Source organism: Tiliqua scincoides, chromosome 9 (assembly GCF_035046505.1).
Source record: "Tiliqua scincoides isolate rTilSci1 chromosome 9, rTilSci1.hap2, whole genome shotgun sequence".
Taxonomy (NCBI): Eukaryota; Metazoa; Chordata; class Lepidosauria; order Squamata; family Scincidae; genus Tiliqua; species Tiliqua scincoides.
This window is the reverse complement of record NC_089829.1, coordinates 8,070,896-8,096,586: the sequence shown is the minus strand read 5'-3', so window position 1 is coordinate 8,096,586 and position 25,691 is coordinate 8,070,896. Positions and strand designations below refer to the sequence as shown.

Below are 25,691 nucleotides of genomic sequence, written 5' to 3'. Positions count from 1 at the left end.
AAGAACAACCAGGATCTCCTCTGCACAGGGGAAAAAAACTCTCAGGTTTCAGACAGAAAAGTCAGGATTCAAGGCTAGCCTAGTAACTCTTGACACCTCAGGCCGCATGCCAAAATGCTGCCCCCTTTATCTGATGACGTGCCAGCCTCTGCTTCATCCACTATCCAGTGTTCTAGTTCAGCACTCCCACATTTCCTCTTAGCCTCCTCTTCCTGTTCAGGGAGTGGGAACAGCAGTAGCAGTGGCAAGGAGATGGACAGGGATGGGTGCCTCCCATCCATCTGCTGCCTGAGGTGCCTGCTTCAGTTGACCTCATGGGTGGGCCGGCCTTGCATTGCATCTCTTAACCCTGGGGATATATGTTGGGATTCAGAAACTCAGGAAGAGGAGTTTCTGAATCCCAATAGATCTCTGCACTCATGCATTTGTGCAAAGCTGCCTTGACTGAATCAGGCCCTTGGTCCATCCATCTCAGTAGGCTTTGGTACAGATCATACCACTGTTCTATCCATTTCCCCTGCATTGATTGACACAGACCTTTCAAGGCTTTAGGCAGGCCTTTACCAGCAATTTAAACCTAGAACCTTCTGTATATAAGGCTGAAGCCCTAACAGTGAGCTACAGCCCTATTACCTGAAGAATAGTCCTGTTAAAGTAGACAACCATGAACTAGAAATAAGGTTGCCAGCCATCCAGGATTGGCCTGGAATCTGAAGGAAGTTATCACTCTGGAAGCAAAAGCCTGGAGATTTGGAAAGGCCTCTAGGGTTCATGGCTGGCCTTAGGAACTGTGGGTTCCAGTTGGAAACATTGTTGGTAGGGCTCCAGGTTCATAGCCAAGGTCTGTGGAATCTTAGGCTGCTATCCTAATCAACTTTCCAGCAACAATGCAACTCCAAGGTAAGAGGGAAAACATTGCCTTACCTTGAGGAGGCCTCCATGAGTGCCCCCTAACTGCAGGATGCAGCACGAACCCCACTGGCACAGCTATGCCAGTGCTGGAAAGTTGGTTAGGATTGCGCCCTTAGAGATAAAAGTACATACAATTTATATCCCTGTGGTAGAATGGAATACAATCAAAATGTGCACTTAAAAAATGGATGTAAGTTAATGGACCAAATGGATCTAAGTACATTTTAATATAACTTTGTATCCATGGAAGCCTGCAAGTAAACAAACAAAATGTAAGAGCAAATAGTTACAAAAGCACTTGTTTTAGTGAGTGATATGATTTCGTAAAATTATTAGTGTTTTTTTGTTCAGAAAGAAAATCAAAATGTCCATTGCAATGTGTGTAATCAATGTGTGTATTTGACAAGACTAGAGTAGATGACCCTAATACGGGGGGCTCTTAGGCTCAGGGCCCATTGGGGAGCAATTGGTCCAGTTGGCTTAGAGCTGGCCATGCCAGGAATTTACAACATTAAATCATGCTGGGGGAAAAAAACAAATCTCGGGTAATAGCTTCAATCAGGTCTGACAACCTGAGTTAGATGGTTTAATGGACTCATTCGGGATAAGCTCTAAGGTAGCTTCATCTGTCCAGCCACTGAGAACTTGGACTCTTGCTAAAGAACACAATGAATTTCTGTACCGAATTGTAGGTGTCCAATCTCTTGCTCATTCATTTTCCCTTCTTTTCTGTGCCCCTCCAAGGTTTTATAGAACAATGTGACTCGTTGCCCCTGCTAGAGGTCTTGCACGTGATCGGAGAATGGCCTGTGGCTTCCCTAGACTGGAATATCACTCAGGGTAATGTAGAGGATTCCTCCAAGAACAAAAGTCAGTTAAAGCCAGAAGGGAGGGGTGGAGTGCAAGAGACAACTTGGGTGGTGATGGGGCAGGGAGTGGCGGTGAGGCAGGGCCTACAACCAGGCGAGATGGGACTGCAGGAAGGCCAGCAGCATCTTGTACTCAACTGTCACCTTTCAGAGACTGATTCAAGTCTGCAAGGAATCTACTCAACTCCACCTTTGGGTTCTATATGCTTCAAGATGTTGGGGCGCCTCTATCATCCCCTCTTTTCTACCCTGCTCTTTTGCTTGCTAACTGACTGATGCCCTGTTGGACTCCAAAGCTAGCTGTTTGATCATTTGTTGGATGACTATTTTTGGGATGGCCCTAACAAAGGCTACCCAGCTTGGAACTGTGCATGAATTTGATTCACTTACGCCCTCTGCCTGTTTCTGAAAAGATAGCACTCAAATATGGTTGGCAACCTTCAGTCTCAAAAGACTATGGTATAAGCCTACAGCACCCAGTATTCCCAGGCAGTCTCCCATCCAAGTAGTAACCAGGCCTGACCCTGCTTAGCTTCCGAGATCAGACAAGATCGGGCATGTGCAGGGTAAATAGAGATGAATTGATTTGAACATGGATGAGCGTATGAAGCTGCTTTCTACCCAGATAATCATTCTAGCTCAGTATTATCAGCTGACTGGCAACAGAAGCCTTCTGCTGATAGGCCCTTGGTCTATCTAGCTCAGTACTGTCAGCACTTACTGGCACCATCTCTTCAGCGTTTCAGATAAGGGACTTTCCCTAACCCTGCTTGGTGATGCCAGCACTTGAACCTGGAAATTTTGCATGCAGAGCAAAAAGGCTCTTTCACTGAACGGTGACCCTTCCTATTGATTATTAGTATCAATTAATTGCCCAACCCAGTGTGCCCAGGTACATTCAGCTGTCCCAAGGAAATCAGTGCATCGCTAGGGGGAGGTACGGGAGGTGTGTGCTGCATTGGGTGATGCACACGGGGGGGACGACACACCACTACTGGCCAAAAATTTTTAAAATCATGGTCTGTTCAAATAATGCCATCATGTTATATATCATTCAATGCGTACTTTCATGCAGAATGCAATGACATGAACCATGTTGAAAAATTTCTATCAAAAGTTATAGTTAAAAAACAAGCAGGGGCAGTGGAATGGTGCATCACCATTGGCCACCACTAGGGGCATTGTCCCGCCCACTTCATGGGAGGAGGTCCTGCATGGGGGTGACACGCTGGCCTCCCAGTGACACTGGTTGAGAGTTCTGTATAGGTGATACTGTTGCATTTCTCAGTTGTGGGTTTTTTTTCTGCCTTTTAATTTAGCAGAAGTTGTTTGTTTTTATGAGTTCGTTGTGTTTTTATTTTGATTACAAGGCAACTTGTATTGCCACAGGCTAGAAAGGTGGGGTTAAATATGTTTTTGAATGAATGAATGAATAACTTGGGACCCCAAAATATCTTCATCCATCCATCTTTTTGAGTGATCAGGATGGAACTTTCCGAAAGGTAGCTCCGTCTTGCAACTGCTGGAGATGAAGGTGAAAATCAAGTGAAAACAGGGGATTTTTCTTCTTAACTTTAAAAAAAAAAAAAAGAATAAAGATTTAAATGAACTGGTACCTTCCAAATGAGGTCATGAAATGAAGAGCAATAGGCCTGAGTTGTCTCCAGTGGAGCAAAATAGAAAATGGGGGAGGGGGGGAATGAAGGCTTGAATATCCCTACATCAGTTTAGTAACATTAAGGGCGCGATCCTGACCTGGTGCTGAGTGGTGCAAGTACCTTGTACCAGCCCGAGAGGGTCGCAAACATGCCGTAAAGCACATTTGCACTTCCTATCAAGGTGAGGAGGCAGGCGCAAGTACACACAATAGCATCCCCACGGGCCCCGAACCAGGTGGGTTTGCACCAGACTTTCCAGGCTGGGGCAGAGTCTGGGGTAGCATGGGAAGGGTGGGGAGAAGGTGGGGGCATTCTGGGGCTGGTGGAGGGTGGGCAGTGGATGGGCCCATGAGCAGGAGGACAGGGAGTGGGGAGCAGGAAGTGGGGCCAGGATCCTAGCTGCTCAGATTTGCACCACCTCTTGAGGTGACGCAGACCTGAGTAGCCCCATAGGGGCTACTCCCGTGTTAAGGGAAATTTTTCCCCTTGCCTTGGGTGAGCCTCAGCCAGTCCAAAACTTGTGCTGGATACAGCACAGGTCAGCTGGCCTGCCTGATCCAGCGCAAGTTAGGGTTGTGCTGTAAGTTAACGCTGAAAATAACACATTCTTTAACTTTGCTTTAACTTTGTGTTAACTTTGAAAATAACACATTCTTTCATCCAAAAACCTTTTGCCACAGAGCCAGACTGGAATATGGAAGAAAAACTCTCCTTGCTGAGTTCTCGATTCAACACACGAGTCCTCATTGATATGTTTGTGTGGCATGATGATCGGGATTCCAGCAGAAACATCATCTATGTAAGAAAGCATTTTTTACAAGGAGCTCTGCTTTCATACTCCAGAGGATTACTCTCGTTTCCATTTGTGTTATGTAAATTTGTGCAAGAGTAATTACAGGCACAATCCTAACCGGCACTTATGCCGCACCTGCGCCAACACAAGCAGTGAAGGTAGGCGTTGGGGGGGTGGGGAGGAGGTGGGAGGGGGCGGTTCTGGGCGTGGGGAGGGCAGGTGATGGGTGGCCCCGGGGGTGGGCACGCAAGGAGCGGGGGCGGAGCGGGGCTGGGACCTGGTGGTTATGACGGATCCCAACTCCTGCCCCAGGGAGAATGGAGTGCTTCAAGCCACTCCGCTCTCCTCGGACTTGTGCCACCTCCAGAGGTGGCACAAATCTGAGGAGACCCATTGGGGCCAGCAGCCCTTACCCAGGGGTAAGGGGAAGAGCTTCCCCTTGCCTCTGGCTGAGCCGCTGCTGGCCAGTAACCCGTGTTGGATGCAGCGCAAGCGTCCTGGCTTGCCTGCTCCAGCATAGGTTAGGATTGCGCCCTAAGTGTATGTGCCAAGTGTTGTAGACCAAGCCACCTTTTCCTTCCCTGTGCATATAGGCTGATTCAAATTTACAGGTAGAGCACATGGCTCAGTCCTGGCAGGGCTATACCTCTTCAAACTGCAGGTTGGGAAGAAGTATGTTTGGACCATTTCCCATGTGTCAAAAAAAAGCCAACATATCTTCAAGTAGAATGCAAGAAGAATTCCCTAACGCACATGAGAAAAGATACAATCCAGGAGGGACTGTACCATGTGCTCTTTCCAGTACAAGGGTTCCTCAAGCTACTAATATCTGACTTTTCAATGAAGTAATAATAATAACCCAGTATATGAAGACCAATCTGCACATCCAAACACATGGTCAGTTTGTGATGAAAGCTGTGAACCTGATCTAGCAAGCAAAAGTATAAGGCAGAGAGGAATTGAGCAGGTGCTGATCTTTCCCAGCCCGACCTAGTAGACATTGTCCAAGAATTGAACCTGAGGACCTGCTACATGCAACACATGTGATCCACCACTGAGCTATGGTTCCTTCCAAAGGGACTACCCAGTGCCGAGTCAAATCATTGGTCCTCTGTGTTGGTTCTGAAAACAGCTCCTCAGTATACTGATCAGAGATCTTCCTGAACCTTGCTGCTGGGGACTGACAGCCCAATCCGAAGTAAGCCTCATTCGAGTCAATGCTGCTTACTCCCAGAAAAGTGTGCACAGGATTGGGCTGTGAACCTCCAACCTGCAAAGTATGAGGCACCACCACTGAGCTGCTGTCACTCGCCATGAAAAAGTCCCAAGGGAATATACCGTCACGGGTCAGGACAACTGTGTGCAAGCTCTGGATTTTAGAGGCAACCTATCTCCGAATGCCAGATGCAAGCGGGTGGCTACAGGATACAGGGACCTTATTGATTCATGTGCTCCGATGGGCCACTGTGAGATACAGGAAGCTGGACCAGACTGGTCGAATCCAGCAAGGCTCTCCTTATGCTGTGTTATGTGAAACTGATACATTTGGAGACATGCTGTTGGTCACCTATAACCCATGATGTTTTGCTGCCTGAAACAGAGGACCCAATGGCTCCCCTACGTCCCCTCTCCCTTTTTGTATCAAAATGACACCCCCAGTTCCCTTCTGCTTTCCCAACTCTCCCCTTCTTCCTTATCAATTAGGAAGGGAAAACAAAAAGGTAACTCAGGGCCATTTCACCTTCTTTCCTCTTCAGGCCATCCGTGGTGTTGGCTGGGCAAAATCTGTTGTCCCTGAAAACTGACCCACAATGTATCACCTGAAGCAGTCATTTCACTTGCTTCCTGTAGGGCTGGTCTTTGCCATCTAGCCTAATACTCTGACCAGCAGTAGCATGTGAAGAATTCAGGCAGGGGGGTCCCTTTCACACTTCTGCCATCTAAGATCTTTTCACTGGCAACGTCAATGATCTCGCATCATGCTCTACCCCAAAGTAATGGACTCTCAGTTGTGATATTCCCATGAGATAATTTGCCCACTGATTGTTTTCTTCCAGATCGACCAACCTGGCTTGGGGATGCCATCTAGAGATTACTACTTTAATGACGGCAACTACCAAAAAGTATGTCTTGATACCATTGTCAAACCTTTTTCAGTTTAACCAGCTCCCTGGTTGTGCTAGAAAATACTAATTGATGATGTCCCCTGCTTGTTCTCCTTCTGCCCAGGTGAGGGAAGCTTACTTCCAGTATATGATCAATGTTGCCAAAATGATCAGAGAAGACATGAATGTGTCCCAAGATGACCACCTGGTCCGAGAAGAAATGAGAAAGGTTATGGAGTTTGAGACTGACATTGCCAATGTGAGTATGGTATTTCTGGAAAACCAAAAGGCCAATCCAAAGGGTTCAAATCCCACGTCAAAAATTCATACTGAATTTCACCAGACTCTGAGCAAATCTGCCCCTTGTTCTCTCTGCAAGCAGAAACTTTAATTGTTGTCACATTTACATAGAAGAGCATTAAGTATCCTTTCAGTGACCACCTTACTGCATTCTATTTTATGCCCACCTTCCTCCATTTCAGCAATTCTGCAAGGTCACCCTGTGCAACATTGCCCAAGAAAAATGAAGAGTGACTTGATGGCTAGGCAGCAAGGACACTACGAATCCCATGATGCAGCGTGACATTGGGGGACCTGACTCCAAATCCATAAGACAGTGCAACTGCAAGCCAAAAGACACCTGGGATGGCACTGAGTGCCTAAATTGACCAAACGATTGAGGAGAGCGGGGAATGATCATGGTGTTGACCCAACTGGGTGCACTTCAAGACACCCCTAGGCAGCTTTCATTATGGAACTCCTCCATGTAGGAAGCTTTCTGATGCTTAAAACAATCTTGTCCCTTTACTAAGAGAGTTTAAAATACTTTTTAACCAGCCTCTTACTAAAATTCTGTTCTCTAGGATGTGTGGATCTCATTCCTCCCTCCCATCAGTTCTGAAGTTGCTTACATCCTAACTGGGGATCTCCAGAGACCAAAACCCACATATCTTGCAAATTATGTCAGCACTCCCTTTATTTACTGGCTGTTCTCAAATTCCTTGAATGTCCCAACCAAGCAGGAGCTTCCAAATGGTTTTTTGGGCATACAAACTTTTTTGCAATTCTATTTGTTGTTGTTGTTGTTTGTTTTCTAGGCTACCACTCCAGTAGAAGAGAGACATGATGCGACATTGCTGTACAACAAAATGACTCTTGCCGAGCTCCAGGACAGGTTTGAGTTGAGTGTAAGTTGACGTTGGGGTGGAGATCCAGATCTTCTCATGCTCTCCACATAGCCCTGACCCTGCAAGGGACTTTTCACAGGCAAGCACTTGAGAGAGTGCACAAAATACCATTTCCCCTACCCAACAGTACATTAAGCACTGTAGCTTTTCCTTCACCTTCTGCTACATTCTGAATCCTAAAGGTGAAGGAAGCAAAGTAGAAAAGGGGGGAGGAGCAGAGAATGTGGGCACTCTAGCCCACTCCTCTCTACTCCTCCACACTTTCCCTTCCACTCCAGTCTCCTCTACCTGCTCCCTGAATTTGAGAAAGGAAGAAGAGTAAGAAACAGATGGAGACAGGTGGATTCCCTCTAGCAATCAATCTCTGAAAGCAACTGTCTCACTCAGTCCCATGGGCAGATTGGCCCTGGTCACAAGATCCCTCCAGTGTAGGACAGTGGGCTGGAATTGGAGGAACTGAAGTAGTGGAACAAGACCTTCAGCCAGGTTAGAGGAGAACAGTCCCAAGAAGACCACAGCGGGAGGAAGATGAGAGTCCCCCAGTATTTCCCTAGAATCAAGGCTGTTTCTGCATTTGTCCTTCTTTCTCTCCTTACTTTAGGAGTTTAATTGGACACTCTTCATCCAAGGTGTCATGTCGTCTGTCAACATTGAGATCAGCCGTGATGAGGAAGTGGTCGTGCACGGTGTGCCATATCTCCAGGAGTTAAAAGCCATCCTCTCCCGCTATTCTGCCAGGTAGAGAGATATCAGGAGAGCTCTGTAACCGAAAGAAATATATAGAAACCAAATCTATGGGCAGTTGCTTTGGGCCATTAGAAAAAGAAGTCAGAACGGACTGAAAAGGACACAACGGAAGCCTGTACTCAGCGTGTGACCATGTTAAGATTGGTGGTTCCGGAAGTTCTTTGCAGGGTAACTAAGAGCCCTATCCTATGGGCCGTGGCGCCGGTGCGCTGCTAGTACTGTTGGCCTGGGCTGTCACAAAAGTCCAGTAAGGCATTTTTGCACCAGCAGAACAGACCTACCACCAGCGTTGAGACCAGCACCAGTTGGCGCCCAGAGATCACCATTAAGAACTCCTAATGGTGAAGATGGCTGCCAGCTGGCAGCTGGTCTTTTCGGGGAAGAGGGAGGGCAGGAAGGTGACAGAACTAGGTGGGAGGAGAGTGGGGGAGAGAGGGAAGGAGTGTGCCCAGGAGGGGGGTGGAGATGGCAGCAGACCCTGCTGCAGTTTCCTGACCCCCTTCCCAGGCCGGGAAAGCCAGCATGGGCTTCCTTGATTCTGTACCTGCTCAATTGTGGGTGCAAATCCAAGGAGATTCATTGGGGCCGCCTGGGTGCTATACAGGGTAAAGGAACATTTGTTCCCTTGCCCTAAGGAGACCAGGTGCTGCTTCCCTGGCCCCAGAGGATACATTATGACCCAGAGGTCACCATTATGGTGCTAGTGTAGCCCTGGGCGCTAGGGAAGCATAGGATTGGGCTGTACGTTAGACTGCAATGATTCATTCTGCTGGTGTTTGCTGACCCAGAAGGATTTATTTATTGGGTAAAACAAGATTGGTCAGGTTGGGAGGCAGGGAGGAAATGGACTGGTTGAAAGTCTTCCCTTCCCAGCTGTTGATCTGCTCTTCCTCACCCTGTGAGTTTGTCCGTTTTCTTTTAAAAAATGAAACTGACCCTGTCCCCCTGCTAACGTCTCCACTGACTTCACCCCCAGCACGATCCAGAACTACTTGGTTTGGCGACTGGTGCTTGACCGGATCAGTGGTTTGAGCCGGCGTTTCAAAGAAGCCCGGGCAAGCTACAAAAAGGTAATGCTCCCCCCACCCCATCCCGCCCCACCCCACTTAATTTGCAGTCAATCCAATAGGTTTGGGTAGTGGCTTTTCCCAGAAATTTGCATTTCTTGCAGAGCGTTCAACTCCAGTTTGAAACGATGGTGCTGGTACTATCCCATAAACATACATTCTGTAAAGAAACAAGATGAGCAATGATGCTGCTGCTATTTATAAGCAAATATAATAAATGTGATTTAATATTATATGAAATTTAATCATAGCCGCACCATGAAGCAAAACAAAGTTCACTGATTTCCTGTGGGTGGCAGAGGGCTGACCCATGACATTTTGCTGCCTAGAGCAGACCAGTGAATGGCTCTTTTCTCTCCCCCCCCCCCCACACACACTCTTTGTTTCTTTTAAAATCATATACACACACTTCCAATTCCTTCCTTCCTTCCTTCCTTCCTTCCTTCCTTCCTTCCTTCCTTCCTTCCTTCCTTCCTTTGAAATCTCTTTCCCTTTTCTATTGTGAATAGAACATAGAATTATATTCTATATATCTAAGAATATAGCTCTAGACTAGAATAGCTATTGCAATCTTATACCCATAGTGCAGATGGAAAGACTGAGAGTGGTACCGTTTCAGACCTTGCCCACCATTCTCTTCTCCCCCAAAGGTCCATTTCTGCTCCATTTCCTTTTCAAATCCAGGGAATCAGAGGCAGGAGAGTAGGGGAGAGATTGGAGGCCGGTGGTCCCCACTCCCTGACAATCTGCCTCAGTTGACCACATGGATGGGCTGGCCTTGAAGTCACAGGTTAGAATGATGAGAGGAGTGACATCACATTTTTCTCCAAGGCGCTCTACGGTACGGTGTTGGAAGAAGCTAGATGGCGGGAATGTGTGAGCTATGTGAACACCAACATGGAAAACGCAGTCGGGGCACTGTATGTCAGGGAGACGTTCGCCGGCAAGAGCAAAAGGATGGTATGTCACTTTTCCCCATCTTACTGGTTGCTTAGCTCTGCCACCTTTTCATTTCCTAGGCACTGTGTCCAAACCTAATTCTTGTTTTTTAAAGGAGAGGAGGTGGTACATCAGAAACTTTTGCTCTCAGTTGCTCCATGGCACCAGAGAGGTTCTGCCAAGCCTTGAAAAACAAAGGAAGGAAAATCTGGTAGCAGGGCATAGCCCCACAATAAGGGGGCAGATCTCAGCTATAAAGGAGTTGAGTCCTTGTCAAGGGGGCAGAGCCCTGCAGTGTCCCCCAATGACTCGAGATCAACCTTTTGCTGCTCATCTGTCCTAAAGGGGAAAAGCTGGAGCAACAATAGCTTTTAGCAGAATTGCAATCCAAGAGTGAATGCTGGGAAGTGGCTTTTAAACAGACAGATTTTTCTGGCACTGTGAAAGAATCTCCCGAAAGCCCTTGATTTCTGCACTGGGTCCCTTTTACCAGCATCGCCTCTGACCAATTAATTGTGACAATTCACTGCCTGTCATTGTATTCTAAGCCACGGCTCAGGAATTGTACCTTCCCATCCATCTCTATTTTAGGTCCGGGACCTCATTGAAAAAATCCGTGAGGTGTTTATCGAGATGCTGGACGAATTGCAGTGGATGGATGAAACATCTAAAGGGAAAGCACGGGAGAAGGTCAGAGTAATGGAGCGTGGGCTGAAGGCCATTTTTGGAGATTGAGTGATTTCCCCTCTCCCCCTTTAAAAAAAAAAACTGCGGATCTCTTTCAACAGTGCAAAAATACTGGGGTCTCATTCATTGACTTACTGAAAGTTCCTCCATACAGTCTCCTTGCACATAGAAATATAGCATGTCAATGGAAAGTGTCTAATCTACACTTCTTGACATGCTAATTTTCTCTGTGCAGGGAACAGGTTGTTTGTTTTTGTTTGTTTGTTATGGAGCAGTGTTCAGTCATGTGAGTGCCCAACTGTAGTCTGATACAGATACAGGATTTACTCTTCAATTAAAGCCACACTTTGGTGTGACCTGGTTGTAATGGGGGAAGGATGCTGCAACCCAATTTGGGCTTAGAAGACAGTAAGGTCTGAAAAAACAGTAAAATAGGAATCATCACGGGGGGGGGGGAACAGAGTATACAAATATTTAAATAACAATCCTTTCATATAGCCCAGCGGTGTCAACCATAAGGCCCAGGGGCCAGATGCGGTCCATGGAAGCTTTTCATCTGGCCCTCAGGCTCTCATCTGCTGAGTAGTGCTGAGGTGTTACTGCTGAAAGGGCAGCCCACGTGAAAATTGGGCTCTCCCAGATCTTGAAATATGATCCAGATTTGCATATTTTCTCTTCTGTCATTTGTAGTTAATGAGTTTAAGGGAGAAAAGGTGTTTGTTTTTGGTTATGACCTGTTTAATGACATCACTTCCTGCCTAATGAGAACATCTCCAGCCCTTAGCAGGCATCATGAATGCTATTCGGCCCTCGTAATGAAACGCGTTTGACACCCCTGAAGCCCTTTTTGAGAGCGTAAAGAGCTTCAGGTGTAAATGCTTTTACTAGTGTGGTAAAGTAAGATTCATTATACCCATATGGTAGATGGGAACCATATGCAAGAGGGATCTGCAAGAGGGATCTGAAGGCCTTAGGAGTGGACCTCAACAGGTGGGAAACCCTGGCCTCTGAGCGGCCCGCTTGGAGGCAGGCTGTGCAGCATGGCCTTTCCCAGTTTGAAGAGACACTTGGCCAACAGTCTGAGGCAAAGAGGCAAAGAAGGAAGGCCCATAGCCAGGGAGACAGACCAGGGACAGACTGCACTTGCTCCCGGTGTGGAAGGGATTGTCACTCCCGGATTGGCCTTTTCAGCCACACTAGACGCTGTGCCAGAACCACCATCCAGAGCGCAATACCATAGTCTTTCGAGACTGAAGGTTGCCAGCAAGAGATGGGAACCCAGAGAAAGAGACCCCAAAGGATGAGGTGATGGTACTAGATGACTTGAAAAGGAGATTGGATACATTGATGCAGGAAAAGCCCATCACAGGTTAAAAGCCTTGATTATAAGCAACCTCTAGGTTTCAGAGGTAGCCCATCTCTAAATGCCAGATGCAGTGGCAACAGGATATGGGGTCTCTTGTCTTGGATGCTGCCAGAGGCATCTAGCGGGCCACTGCATGATAGAGGAAACTGAACTAGATGGGCCATGATGCCGCAAGGCTCCTCTTATGTTCTTATGCTATAGTTAAAACTATTAAAGAGTTAATGGCACATAGCACTAAGTAAGCATGTTGCTATTTGATGTGATGAAACTGGTCATCTGTTCCAGGGCCTCTGAGAGGAATTTTATCAGGGGGTACCAAGTTTCTTTGGGGCTCCTTCCCAAAAAGGGAGGGGGTGAAACAGAGTGGGGGATGGCAATGGGGGCAGGCAAAATGGGGCAAAACTGGCAGGGGGAAAGGGGTAACAGCCAGAATAGTCTTTGGAGCCCAGGTCTATCAGTCTTCCAGTGCAGAGCTCGGCCTGCCTGCCCAGCATTGGCAGCTAGATATGGAAAACCCAACATACTCCTAAGCCGCTCTAAAATCTTTCAAATATAGAAAATCATTGCAGGCAGTGATGTCACTAGGATTCGCGTCACTCGGTGCGGGAGGCCTGCACATCACCCCATGCAGTGGGCGGGGCAACGCCCCGGCGGTGGGTGTGGTGATATACCATCACCCCGCCCCCACTGGTTTTTTGGCTGTACCTTTTGTTAGAACACAGATATTTCAATGTGGTTTGTTTCATTGCATTCTGCATGAAATTACGCATTGATTGATATATAACATGATGGGATTATTCCTCCAAATTCAGATTTTAGTAATTTTGAAAACTTGTAGAGTCTCTCTCTCTCTCTCTCTCTCTCTCTCACTCACACACACACACACACACACACACACGTCAACTTACTGACACCTTATTGCAGCAGTTCTCAAACTTTTAGCACCAGGACCCACTTTTTAGAATGAAAATCTGTCCAGGACCCATTGGAAGTGATGTCATGGCCAGAAGTGATGTCATCAAGCAAATTAAAATAAATAATTATAAATAATTAAATTAAAATAAAAGAAATAATTAAATAAGCGGGAGCCAGTCCTGTTCCATCAAGTGAATCTACTCTGAAGTAAGTCCTATTGTGGTCAATGGGGCTTACTCTCAGGAAAGTGTGGGTGGGATTGCAGCCTGTGAGCCCAAGCCTATGCATGTCTACTCTGAAGTAAGTCCCATAGCGGTCAATGGGGTCAATTACTCTCAGAAAAGTGTGGGTAGGATTGCAGCCTGTGAGCCCAATTCTATGCATATCTACTCAGAAGTAAATCCCATAGTGGTCAACGGAGCTTACTCTGTAGCCTGCCTGCAATAACAACCCCCCCAAAAAAGAATCAGTGAGATTTCCAGCCCTCCTCAGTGCCCAGTTTAAACTTCTTCTATTTCAGGCACATCAAGATAAAGACCCTCCTGGCTTTGCAAGTGCAAAATAGAAAACTTCCCCTTACCATTTTTGAAGCCTCTTTTTTGTCCTTTTTAGGGGGGGGGGGGAGGCTGCCTTCTGGAGCAGCTCCATCAGATAGGGACCATTTTGATGCCCTCACATTCCCCTTTGCCTGGCCTAACCACCAGCCAAGGCTCATCTGCCTACTTGCAAGTAAATGCGGCTGTGAGGCTGCTTTGCTTTCCATAGAACTCAATAGGGCAGCTGGGAGGCAGGGACCTCCATCTCCAGTGTTTTTGGGGGCTGCATTCATTGGATCAGGACCATTCTGACATCCTTGGAGTCCACTCAACCTGCCCTTTCCGACAGACTAAGGCAAGTCCGCCTACTCGCGAGTAAACGTGGCCAGGTGGCTTCGTTTTGGGCTCAATACACTTGCAGCTGGAAGGGAGGCAGGCACCTCCTTCTCGTGTTTTTGGGGGCTGCATTCATTGGATCGAGACCATTCCAGTGCCATTGGATTCCTCTCAGCCTGCCCTTTCCTATTGACTGTGGCAAGTGCGCCTACTCGCGAGTAAATGCACAATACAGCTCACTTTCACTTGCCATAGGGATCCATTCATTTTTTCTTTCCTGTTTTTGGGCCATAACTTTTGAAGGAAAGGTGCTATTTCAATTCTGTTTTTTGCATTGCATTCTGCTGGACATTCCACATCCAACGGTTTATGGCATGACATGGTGGCTCCTAAAGCCGCGGTGCTAGTGAGTCACCCCCCAGGGCGCATCACCCGGTGTGGCCTGCACCCCCCTAGCGATGCCACTGACTGCAGGAGATTAATCTCATTGTACTTAGGCTCACACTAGAATGGAAGGTGTCCTATGTACACCAAAACCCACTTTGCAGTAGCTGCAGTCCTGCAGCTGTGTCCCTGAGCTCCTCCACACTCCTCCACACTCTTTCGTGGTTAGTGGATCCACAAGCCAAAGAGCTACTGTAGAAGGTCAGTTTCCTCCCAGTTGTGACACTGTTAAGGAATGTGTGCATTCCTGGGCTCGGTGTATATGGCTTGTGGCAACAGTCCCTGCCATGTGCCCACGGTAATGCTCCCAGCATCCTGTGTGGGTAGTGAGTCTGGGTCAGACTGTAAAATGTAAGATCCCAGGAAATTTTGGGCCCCCTTCTTTGGCTCCTGGGCCCCCTTTCTGACCCTGGGCCCAGGTACAAATTACCCGCTTTACCCCCCTCTGCTGGGCCCTGATCTGCTCAGATAGACTGGCTGGAGTTTAAGGACAGGCAAAAGGAAGGGCTTCATCGCGCAGTGCATAATTAGTCTACAAGCTTTGCTGCCACAAGATGTGGTGATGGCCCACATGGATGGCTTTTAAGGGGGCTGGACAAAATTCATGGTGGGTAGGTCTTTCAATGGCTATTAGTTCTGACCACTGTGCCCTATCCCCAGCTCCAGTGGCAGTCTTCCTCCTGAACACTGGTTGAACTGAAGTAGTTATCTCTCGCTTGCAGGCTTCCCAGAGGGCTTTTTATACATATTGATCTAGATGTGGTTGGTTTCCTTATGGTTTTCTTTTGGCAGGTAGGTCCTAGCAGTAGAAAGGAACTGAGGACTTTCTGCCATTTTCCTGTAGGTGATTGCCATTAAAGAGCAGATTGGCTACCCAGATTACATTCTGGAAGATCAGAACGAAAAACTGGATCAGGAATATGCAAAAGTAAGATGACTGTCATTCTTTGGGGTACAGATCTGTGTGTAATCGGTTTCTTAGGTACTCTTCTATCAAATGAACTTGGGTGAACCCAAGAGGTGGTGTTGTACACTGGTTACAGTGCCAAACTGAATAAAGTGGTTGAAGTGCCCACTTAGGCATGAAGCTCACTGATTGATCTTGAGCCAGTCATTACCTCTCAGTCTAACTTACTTCACAGGGATGTTATAAGATAAAAGATAGGAGGTCTACATATGCTTCCCTGTGCTCCTTGGATGAAGGGCAGGATTGAAATAAATACTTGGCTGCTCGTCAGGCATCCAAAGGACTTCCCCTCCCACTAGTGAATAAGATATGTTAACATCAATGGAGTGGATATGTCTGGACACCTGTAAAAGTACACTACAGACAGACCAGCACCAAAGGCCTGGACACCAGAGGAAGTGTTGGGGAGCAGAGGAGACTGGTTGGCTAGAGTGTCTGCACACTTTCTCTTCTTCTTTGCTCCCCTCTTCCTTTTCAAGTCCTAGTAGTAGAGTTAGAAGGAACCATGAAGATTATAACACTGGCCATCTGATAAAGGGGATGGCATTTGGTATGCTCTCTCAAGGGCAAGACGTTTTTAGCTGGCCTTGGAAGAAATGAAGGAGAATTAGAGTGTCTTCTTGTGTAATAATTACACAAGCCAACACACATTTTGCTTCCTTAAACATTACACCAGTTCCTGGATATATTTGGGGTGCCGTTTCCAAAAATGGCATCCGTTTTGCCCTACCACAATTTGTCTAGTTTTGGAGATATAGTATAGCCTACACCAGGGGTGCCCAAACCCCGGCCCTGGGGCCCCTTGCGGCCCTCGAGGCCCTCAGGGAGCCCCCAGTCTCCAATGAGCCTCTGGCCCTCCAGAGATTTGTTGGAGCCCACACTGGCCCGACCCAACTGCTCTCAGCGTGAGGGCAACTGTTTGACCTCTTGTGTGAGGGCTCCCTCCATGGCTTGATGTTTCATGCCTGTGATGCAGTAGCGGCAGCAAAGGAAAGGCCAGCCTTGCTTTGTGCAAGGCCTTTTATAGGCCTTGAGCTATTTCACGGCCTTCATTTATTCATATAAGTTCATCTTTAATATATTCATTTATGTAAATTTATTCAAATTTTAAATGTAAATTAATTCTTTTTTTCCCCAGCCCCCGACACAGTGTCAGAGAGATGATGTGGCCCTCCTGCCAAAAACTTTGGACACCCCTGGCCTATACCATAGCTTCCTCATGAGGAAGCTGCTTGAACCATTCACTAATGAGGCTATACTATATTTCTAAAACTAGACGTGATAGGGCAAAACGGATACCATTTTTGGAATCGGCACCCCAAGTTCATATCAAACCACCATAAAGTTTAGGAAAAACTTTTCTGACCCTCAGTTTTGTAGGCCTGTGTTACCAGCAAATTACAGCTTGAAGATAATACGGGGATGGGAAGAACCTTGTATGTTACCCTGATCTCCTTGGAAGAACTGTGGAATGCAAATATAATGAACAGAAGGTTTATGCAGTAATAAGGATGAGATCACACCCTTCCCTTCAGAAACGTTTGTTTTTCTTCAGCTGAACTTCAGTGAGCACGAGTACTTCAAGAACATTCTGGAAAATCTCCAAGCCACAGCTCAGAAGACCCTGAGGAAGCTTCGAGAAAAAGTTGACCAAGATATGTGAGTGTTTGAACTGTGTAATGGCTTAGACTAGGGCTCTCCAAACTACATCCCGGGGTCAAATCCGGCTCACCACAACATTTTAACTGGCCTCAGCAACTTAAAATATTTTTTTCCCCCAGTCATGCATTCTCACAGTTAACACATGCAGTTCTGTCTTCCACACACCTTTCCATATGGCCAGAGAAGTGTCAGCCTGGCTAACCTTCATTTTCAGTCACCTGGACATATGCTTTAAGACCCTCAAACCATAATTATTCTATGTTAACCTCACCCCTGCCGATAAGACAAATTGGATTCCCACATGCTGGCTTTTCAACAATGCTGTAAAACTGTCACAGTGAGGATGTGGCATCCTTTTTGCACATGAGTAAACAAATGATAACAAACTGGGTTTCGCAATGCGTCGGACAGAGACTGTGTGTGCCGTGTGTCACTTGCCTCCACCCTATATAAAACTGATTTTTTTTTTCCCCAGCCTGCAAAAATGTGTAAACCATATGATGTGGCCCTCCTACTGAAAAGTTTGGAGACCCCTGACTTAGACCAGAGCAGCAATTTTCAACCTATTTCATCTCATGGCACATTGACAAGGTGCTAAAATTGTCAAGGCACACTATTGGTTTGGCTCGCACTCCCCAATGGGCCTACTAATAAATGACACTCCCCCAAAATCCTGCACCATCTGTAGACCGTTCACAGCACACTGGTTGAAAAATCACTGGACTAAAGGGTGAAGGGCTGCTAGCGCGCCTGTATGGCGCGCTAGCAAAGATTGCCGTGCCTGAACCCCTATCAGCTGGCAGCAGGGCTTGCTGCCAGCTGATTGGCTGGCTGGCCTGAGGGGTCGGGACAACTGGCTAGATGGTGAAGCTGTACCGTACCTTATGTGTCGGAACCAGCCCTTGCATGAGGCATAGTAAGGCTGCAATGCAAAGCATACTTTCCTGGCAGTAAGCCTCATTAAACACAGTGGGGCTTACTTCTGAGTAGACAGGCATAGGATTGCACTGTAAGACAGTTGCCTCAGGTGACAGGTTGTTACGGGCTCATATCCCCTGCTTCCATCCAGCCATTCTGATTGAATTTTCTACCATTCATTCCAGAACTGTTTTTACAATGATCATGTCCCTCTGTTTCTTCTCCTCCTCTTAAGATGGCTAATCGGTGCCGCAGTGGTAAATGCATTCTACTCCCCCAACCGAAACCAGATTGGTAAGTCTAAAGCAGTGTTTCTCAAACTGTGGGTCAGGACCCACTAGCTGGGTTGCGAGCCAATTTCAGGTGGGTCCCCATTCATTTCCATATTTTATTTTTAATATATTAGACTTGATGCTACCATAGAGTATGACTGCATTTGGGGAAATGTTGCAGACCTGTACTTTTGACAGGCACTATGCATATTCTTCTAACAATGATAGTAAATGGGACTTACTCTTAGTTAAGTATGGGTAGGATTGCAGTCTAGGACTGTGAAAAATGTTCCTGCTTGATGATGTCACTTCTGGTCGTGACATCACTTCCGGTGAGTCCCGACAGATTCTCATTCTAAAAAGTGGGTCCCAGTGCTAAATGTGTGAGAACCACTGGTCTAAAGTAGCCTAAGAACAGCACAGTCCAAAGCAGGTCTACTCAGATGTAAGTTTGATTACATCTTCACTGCAGTCCTATATGAGCTTTCCTGAGAGTAAGCACTATGGAATACAGTGGGACTTACTTCAGAGCAGACCTGCATAGGATTGTGCTGTTAGTCTTCCAGGCCACCTTCTAGAAAACATCAACTGGGGGCAAAGTCTGTGATGGACTGAAATTGCCACATGTTTATTTCCTTGGAACGTCCCAAGAATGACGCTACATCTTGTTCCATCCCAGAGATGACCTGGTCAATTACAAACTGCCTGCCAAATGTTCAGCTTATTTCTCAGCCTCCTTCATTTCCCTCAAATTTCCTTCCAAATCTGTGCTGCCACTTCTACAGTGAGAATTTTCAGCCAAGCAGGAGAAACAACCAGGACAAAAATTCTCCCCTTCAGCCTGGTGATCTTCCAAATGATCACTACACTAATGATCTCCCACTGTGATTGCATTCCATTTTCTCTCCATTTTTTGTAGTCTTCCCCGCTGGGATCCTTCAACCCCCTTTTTTCAGCAAACACCAACTGCAGGCACTGAACTTTGGAGGCATCGGGATGGTCATAGGACACGAAATCACACATGGGTTTGACGACAATGGTAAGGAGAGGCAGATCTGCTACTCAATCATCTCCTTGAGCAATGCCCCCTTCTCTTAGGGCTGCCTTGGGAAACTCAGTGGGCTTAATGGTGTCATGAGTGACGCTGCCCAACTTCTCAAGAAGTGGGGCTCACAGCCCAACCTTCAACTTGAGACCTGCCTCCAAGAGCTCACTTGAGTGACCCACTGGTGGTTTCCTCTATGGCAGTGTTTCTCAAACTGTGGGTCGGGTGAACCACTAGATGGATTGCGAACCAATTTCAGGTGGGTCCCCATTCATTTCAACATTTTATTTTTAATATATTAGACTTGATGCTCCCATGGTATGTGACTGCATTTGGGGAAATGTTACAGACCTGTGCTTTGAACAAGCTACTATGTATATGCTTTTAACAATGATAAGTCAATGAGACTTATCAAAGTGTGGGTAGGATTGCAGCCTAGGATTGATAAAAAATTTTCCTGCTTGATGATGTCACATCTGGTCATGACATCACTTCTGGTGGGTCCTGACAGATTCTAAAAAGTGGGTCCCGGTGCTAAAAGTTTGAGAACCACTGCTCTATGGAAATGAGTGTGGAATGGCAACAGGGAAGAGAGTGGATTGAGAGTGGAATGGAAAGGGCACTCTCTATGGGAAGAGAGTGAAATGGCAACTGGGGGCAACTGGTTTGGAAAGGTGGAGGGAGACAAAGTGCAAACAAGGCAAGACCCAGAGCAGAGGGAGTGCTGTGGCAGGGGGGAGCAGGCAGATACCTGGGAGACTCCAGATGGGAGCCTCAGTATCAGATGCACAGTTTGTAAACAGAAATCTAACATGTGGGGCAAGTTTTCCCTGTCTTCCAAAATGCACTTTGCCCCTTCATGTCACCGCTGCTTGCTGACGTTCGTTCACTGAACATTGCGGCTAATGCTCCATTCTGTGGTCAGAGCTGAGGTCCAGTTGCTGTTTAAAGACCCAGAACAATCTCAGGGATACCAAGCAGTACACGAGTCACTGAAATCTGGGGCTTTCAACCTTCAGCAAGGCTGGTCCCTCTAAGAGGCCAACTGAGATCAGTGCCTCAGGTGGTGGCTTGGCAGAGGCACCTACCTTTGTCTCTCATAAGAACATAAGAACAGCCCCACTGGATCAGGCCATAGGCCCATCTAGTCCAGCTTCCTGTATCTCACAGCGGCCCACCAAATGCCCCAGGGAGCACAACAGATAACAAGAAGACCTGCAAGGCCTCCTGGGAATTGTAGTTAAGAACATAAGAACAGCCCCACTGGATCAGGCCATAGGCCCATCTAGTCCAGCTTCCTGTATCTCACAGCGGCCCACCAAATGCCCCAGGGAGCACACCAGATAACAAGAGACCTCATCCTGGTGCCCTCCCCTACATCTGGCATTCTGACTTAACCCATTCCTAAAATCAGGAGGTTGCGCATACACATCATGGCTTGTACCCCATAATGGATTTTTCCTCCAGAAACACGTCCAATCCCCTTTTAAAGGCGTCTAGGCTAGACGCCAGCACCACATCCTGTGGCAAGGAGTTCCACAGACCAACCACACGCTGAGTAAAGAAATATTTTCTTTTGTCTGTCCTAACCCGCCCAACACTCAATTTTAGTGGATGTCCCCTGGTTCTGGTATTATGTGAGAGTGTAAAGAGCATCTCCCTATCCACTCTGTCCATCCCCTGCATAATTTTGTATGTCTCAATCATGTCCCCCCTCAAGCGTCTCTTTTCTAGGCTGAAGAGGCCCAAACGCCGTAGCCTTTCCTAATAAGGAAGGTGCCCCAGCCCCGTAATCATCTTAGTCGCTCTCTTTTGCACCTTTTCCATTTCCACTATGTCTTTTTTGAGATGCGGCAACCAGAACTGGACACAATAATCCAGGTGTGGCCTTACCATCGATTTGTACAACGGCATTATAATACAATTATAATACGATCTCCTTCTCGATCGTGGTGGCAGAGGTGCTATGACTTCTATATTTTGAGACAGGGCTGGTCCAAGCGTCTGAGAAAATTGCCAAATGCTTTCTTCATAGATGCGCCTATATCTCTTGCTTGATACAATTGCTAAATGCTGGACATTAAATGCTGTTGCCGCAGATGCTCCTCTTTCCCCTGCTCCTTGAATTAAAAAGGAAGAAGGAAATGGAATCATGTAGGAAGTGTAGAGGAAGAGAGCTGGGCTAGACTGGGTCCATTCCATTCTCCTCTTCCTTTTCCAATCCAGGGAACGGGAGGTTGATATGGCAGCTGGCACACCACTAAATAAGAGCATTTGGTGCTGGGAGGTTTGGGCCAGCTCTGACCTTTGGCAAAGTGGGTCTTTCCTGTTCTCTGTCTCTCTCTCTTTCCCCCAACAGGCAGAAATTTTGACAAGGATGGCAACATGTTTGATTGGTGGAGCAACTTCTCGGCCATGCATTTCAAAGAGCAGTCACGCTGCATGATCTACCAGTATGGGAACTACACCTGGGACTTGGCAGGGGGACAAAATGTGAGTTGGGTCACCTTGGGGAGGGGCTGTGTAGCAACGACTTTGGGAAGCAAACTGGACTCTAGGCCAAGTTGCAGCAAGGGAAACTGTTTCTTACAAGCTTCCCAGTGGCTTTTAATTCTCTTTTGAAACATTTCTACCAGTTACTCTCAGTTGCTTGATAACGCTACCATAACAACGCATACCAAGGCTATCAGCTATGAGAGCTTCATAAAATGCTATCTCAGCTTGTTCTCAGACTTCAACTTTAGGAACTGACTCACTCCGGCTTGCCTGAGTGGGGGGGGGGGCAGATTTGCCTGCCTGTGTTGCCATGTTCACTAAAGCCAAAGAGTGCTTCTGCACAAACACTAAACACCACAGGCTGGGACTGAATTGTAGAGGAGCAGAAAGACATGGGGGCACCCAGCTTGTGACTGCTCAGATCATTGCCCAGCTTACGGGTCAGTTACAGACCAAGCATGTCTACTCAGAAGTAAGTTCCAGTGAATTCATTGGGACCTAGTTTGCAGCCTCAGACTGCAAGCTTCACACTTCCCTGAGAACAAGTTCCACTGAACTCAATGGGTCTTCTGAGTAGACATGCATAGGATTGCACTGTTAGAGCTGCGAGTGTTGACTGGCTTAACTAGTCAATGAAAGATTGTTTGGGGACTGATTGGGATACAGGGCCAACCTGAACATAACCACTGTCAGTTGGAAGGAGCACCTTCCTATTGTCCACTGCTCTTCCCACTGCCTGGATTCAAAAAAGAAGAAAGGAATGAAACAGAAGAGGAAGTGTGGAGTACAAGAGAGTGGTCAGCTAGAGAGACTCCACTCTAGTCCACTACTCTGCTATCCTGCATATGTCTTCTTCTGCTCCGTTCCGTTTCTGGTCAAGGGAGCAGGAAGAGGTGGAAAGGAGGTGATGGCTGGCATGTCACTGAAGGCGAGGTAGCATTTGGCATGACAAGATGGCACACGGAAGGGGTGGCAGCATGTAGCTCCATGACACCTTCCAAGAGGTCTATCAGTTATTCAGATTCACGCAAGCACAAGCCAAAAGACCAGTGGCATCCACAATGGTTTCTGAATGGACGACTGTTAGAGTCACATGAGCAATGCCCCTCCCATATTGGCCCAGTGCAGGATCGTCAATCATCTCAGAAGCTTGTGAGTGATCGTATTGTTTGCCTGAAAAGCACTCAAATCTGGGGCTGCACCGGGGCTAAAAATCCCAGCAGCCCCTGGGGGAAATAACCTATCCTGGCTTTCCCTACAAGAGGAAATTCCTATTTCAATAACCCCCAGTCCCAAATCTTGCAGCATCTCTAACACAACACACGTTTTCCGTTGCAGATCAGTGGGATCAACACTTTGGGAGAGAACATTGCTGATAATGGAGGTGTCCGTCAGGCATATAAGGTAATTTGGGAATGACGTGTGTGTGTGTGTGTGTGTGTGTGTGTGTGTGTGTGTGTGTGTGTGTGTGTGTGTGTGTGTGTGTGTGTTCCTCAAGCTGTGTGAGGAGTCATTTCTGGAATCTGGGGGTGTGCACTGTCCTCTGAAACTTACACACTGGATACCTTAGTTTAGGGCAGCCATTTTCAACCACTGTACCGTGGCACATTGGTGTGTCGCAAATGCTCCCCGGTGTGCTATGGGAATTTGGGAGGGAGTCATTTATTAGTAGGGCCATTGGGGGATGTAAGCCCCCCACTGGCAGCATGCCTTGCCAACTATCAAAAAACCAATAGAGTGCCTTGCCAGCGTGCCAGGAGATGAAAAACTTTGAAAATCACTGGTTTAGGGAGTTGGGATTGAAGAACTCAGTGTGATCTACTAAAAAAGTAACTACAGTGTTGTCTTCACCCACAGGAACAATGTATGATAGAGATCAAGGCAGTGGCAACAGGATCCAGGTCTCCATTGTCTTGTGTGCTCCCAGAGGCACCTGGCAGGCCACTGTGAGATACAGGAAGCTGGACTAGTTGAGCTCTGGGCCTCATCCAGCAGGGCAAAGAAACATTAAAAAAAAACTGGCACTGAGGCAAGTTAAACCTGATCAGTGAAGTCATGGCTATAAAGAGGAAATTGGCCAATTAAGCATGAGGCAAGTTCCAGGAAATGGCTTTGACATTGAGCGAGGTGATTCTCCTCTGTGGGTTGAGAAGCCAAGACAGAGGACAATGACAGCCAAGGAGGAAGTTCTCGCAATATTCTGAACCCACTGGAGGACCCACTGAGGACCTCTTGGACATGACCGGAATCTCATTCTGGTTGTATCTGGGAAGCTTTCTGAGGCCAATAGAGGCCACACATGGTGCTCCTTGGAGATGTGGAAGGGCACATTTGGTTTTCGCCAAATGTGCCTTTCTGATGCTCCTTGTCAGGTACAGAGGCCCTATAAGACCACAACTGGCAGATTTAATTATCCATGGGTCTCGGTATCTGTGGGGGTTCCAGGAATGGATCCCCTGCAGATATCAAGGTCCAACCTGTAATTGTATCTCTGAGAGTAGGATCAGGGATCCCAAATATAAGATTATGAAAACTGCCTGAAGAATCTGTTCCTAGGGGAAGGTAGTTGAATACTGTGTACTCTGTGTGTGTGTGTGTGTGTGTGTGTGTGTGTGTGTGTGTGTGTTGTTTGTGTGTACTGTATTGTGTACTGTAGTCATGTTTCCTTTGAATAATATGATCCTAAAAATTTAGGAGAAAATTCATCTCAAGGAACTTTTTGTTGGTTTAGTTTTGGTTTTTTCTCAGCCTTAAAGAATATGATACCTCCCCTTTCTCTTTTCCAGGTACTTTGGTGGTAAAACCAAATGTGGTCCCATCAATAGCAAAATATGTATGATTCTAATCTATTTTGCTATCTCTCCCACCTCCTCCTTCATGTCATTTTCACAGGCCTATTTAAAGTGGGTGGAAAAAGAAGGAAAGGAACCGCGATTGCCAGGCCTGGATTTGACTCATGAGCAGCTATTCTTCCTCAACTTTGCACAGGTTTTGGGGGATGGGGGGAGGGGGTCTTGTTTGAGACAGGGGTCTCTTTTTGAGCTGAGATGAATGTCTTTGATTGCAGAGTTGTGGCATGAAACTGGGAATTTTCCCCCAAGCCAGACCCACTCCAGCCCCTCACTTTACATCGGTTTTGTGGTGGTGACGGCATTGCACCTGCTGGTAGATATATCAGAAATATTCTGCTCAGAGCACCTCCGCCCAAATGATTACGAGCAGAGCTAAAAAAACATGGGGCTTGCAAAGGCTTCTACATTTACGAACCATCAAACTGACCGCTCGTGACACCTGAAACTGCCCCACTGCTGTTTTTCTGTCCTCTTCTCCCTCCAAGGAAAGTACTTTCCTTTGGGGGTTCTTCTCTATTCACAGCATTTGTTACTGCAGACAAAACGCTCATCACAGGAAGGGTGTGACTTTGTCAACATGCCACTGGTGGGGGCAGAGCTAAGCCGGGTGCAGCTACAAGGAAGGCCCCCTACATCTTGGATCTGAACAGAGAACTGTCTGATTGGTCCAGGATAAAGAACACTGGGAAAACAGGGTGTCTTCTCTGGGAATGTAGCTGTAGATACTATGGGGTGTAGCAGCATGGGACTGAAAGCCGGTATCTTAAGATCCAGGTCGAAATCATTTCAGATAGGTCCTATGGGATCCTTACTGCTGGGATTGCTTTCGGCTCACGCCCATTTGTTGCCCTTGTCTAGGTCTGGTGCGGGTCTTACAGGCCAGAGTACGCCAGCCAGTCTATTAAGACCGACGCCCAC

General features: G+C 47.1%; 1 protein-coding gene across 2 annotated transcripts in view; it reads left to right on the top strand.

Moving 5' to 3' along the window:
* MMEL1 (membrane metalloendopeptidase like 1) overlaps positions 1-25,691 on the top strand; it is a 43,723-nt gene that overhangs the window by 17,622 nt on the left and 410 nt on the right. For both annotated transcript variants that reach the window (XM_066637509.1, XM_066637510.1), the window contains 17 exons: positions 1,657-1,752; positions 4,120-4,238; positions 6,290-6,355; positions 6,462-6,596; positions 7,435-7,524; positions 8,126-8,262; positions 9,248-9,341; positions 10,170-10,298; positions 10,869-10,967; positions 15,406-15,489; positions 17,084-17,187; positions 18,344-18,402; positions 19,300-19,419; positions 21,785-21,918; positions 23,260-23,325; positions 24,814-24,909; positions 25,632-25,691. The exon at positions 25,632-25,691 is cut by the window's right edge and continues 17 nt beyond it. In XM_066637509.1, coding sequence (XP_066493606.1) covers positions 1,657-1,752; positions 4,120-4,238; positions 6,290-6,355; positions 6,462-6,596; positions 7,435-7,524; positions 8,126-8,262; positions 9,248-9,341; positions 10,170-10,298; positions 10,869-10,967; positions 15,406-15,489; positions 17,084-17,187; positions 18,344-18,402; positions 19,300-19,419; positions 21,785-21,918; positions 23,260-23,325; positions 24,814-24,909; positions 25,632-25,691 — 1,688 coding nt within the window. The remainder of the gene's footprint in view (positions 1-1,656; positions 1,753-4,119; positions 4,239-6,289; positions 6,356-6,461; positions 6,597-7,434; positions 7,525-8,125; positions 8,263-9,247; positions 9,342-10,169; positions 10,299-10,868; positions 10,968-15,405; positions 15,490-17,083; positions 17,188-18,343; positions 18,403-19,299; positions 19,420-21,784; positions 21,919-23,259; positions 23,326-24,813; positions 24,910-25,631) is intronic.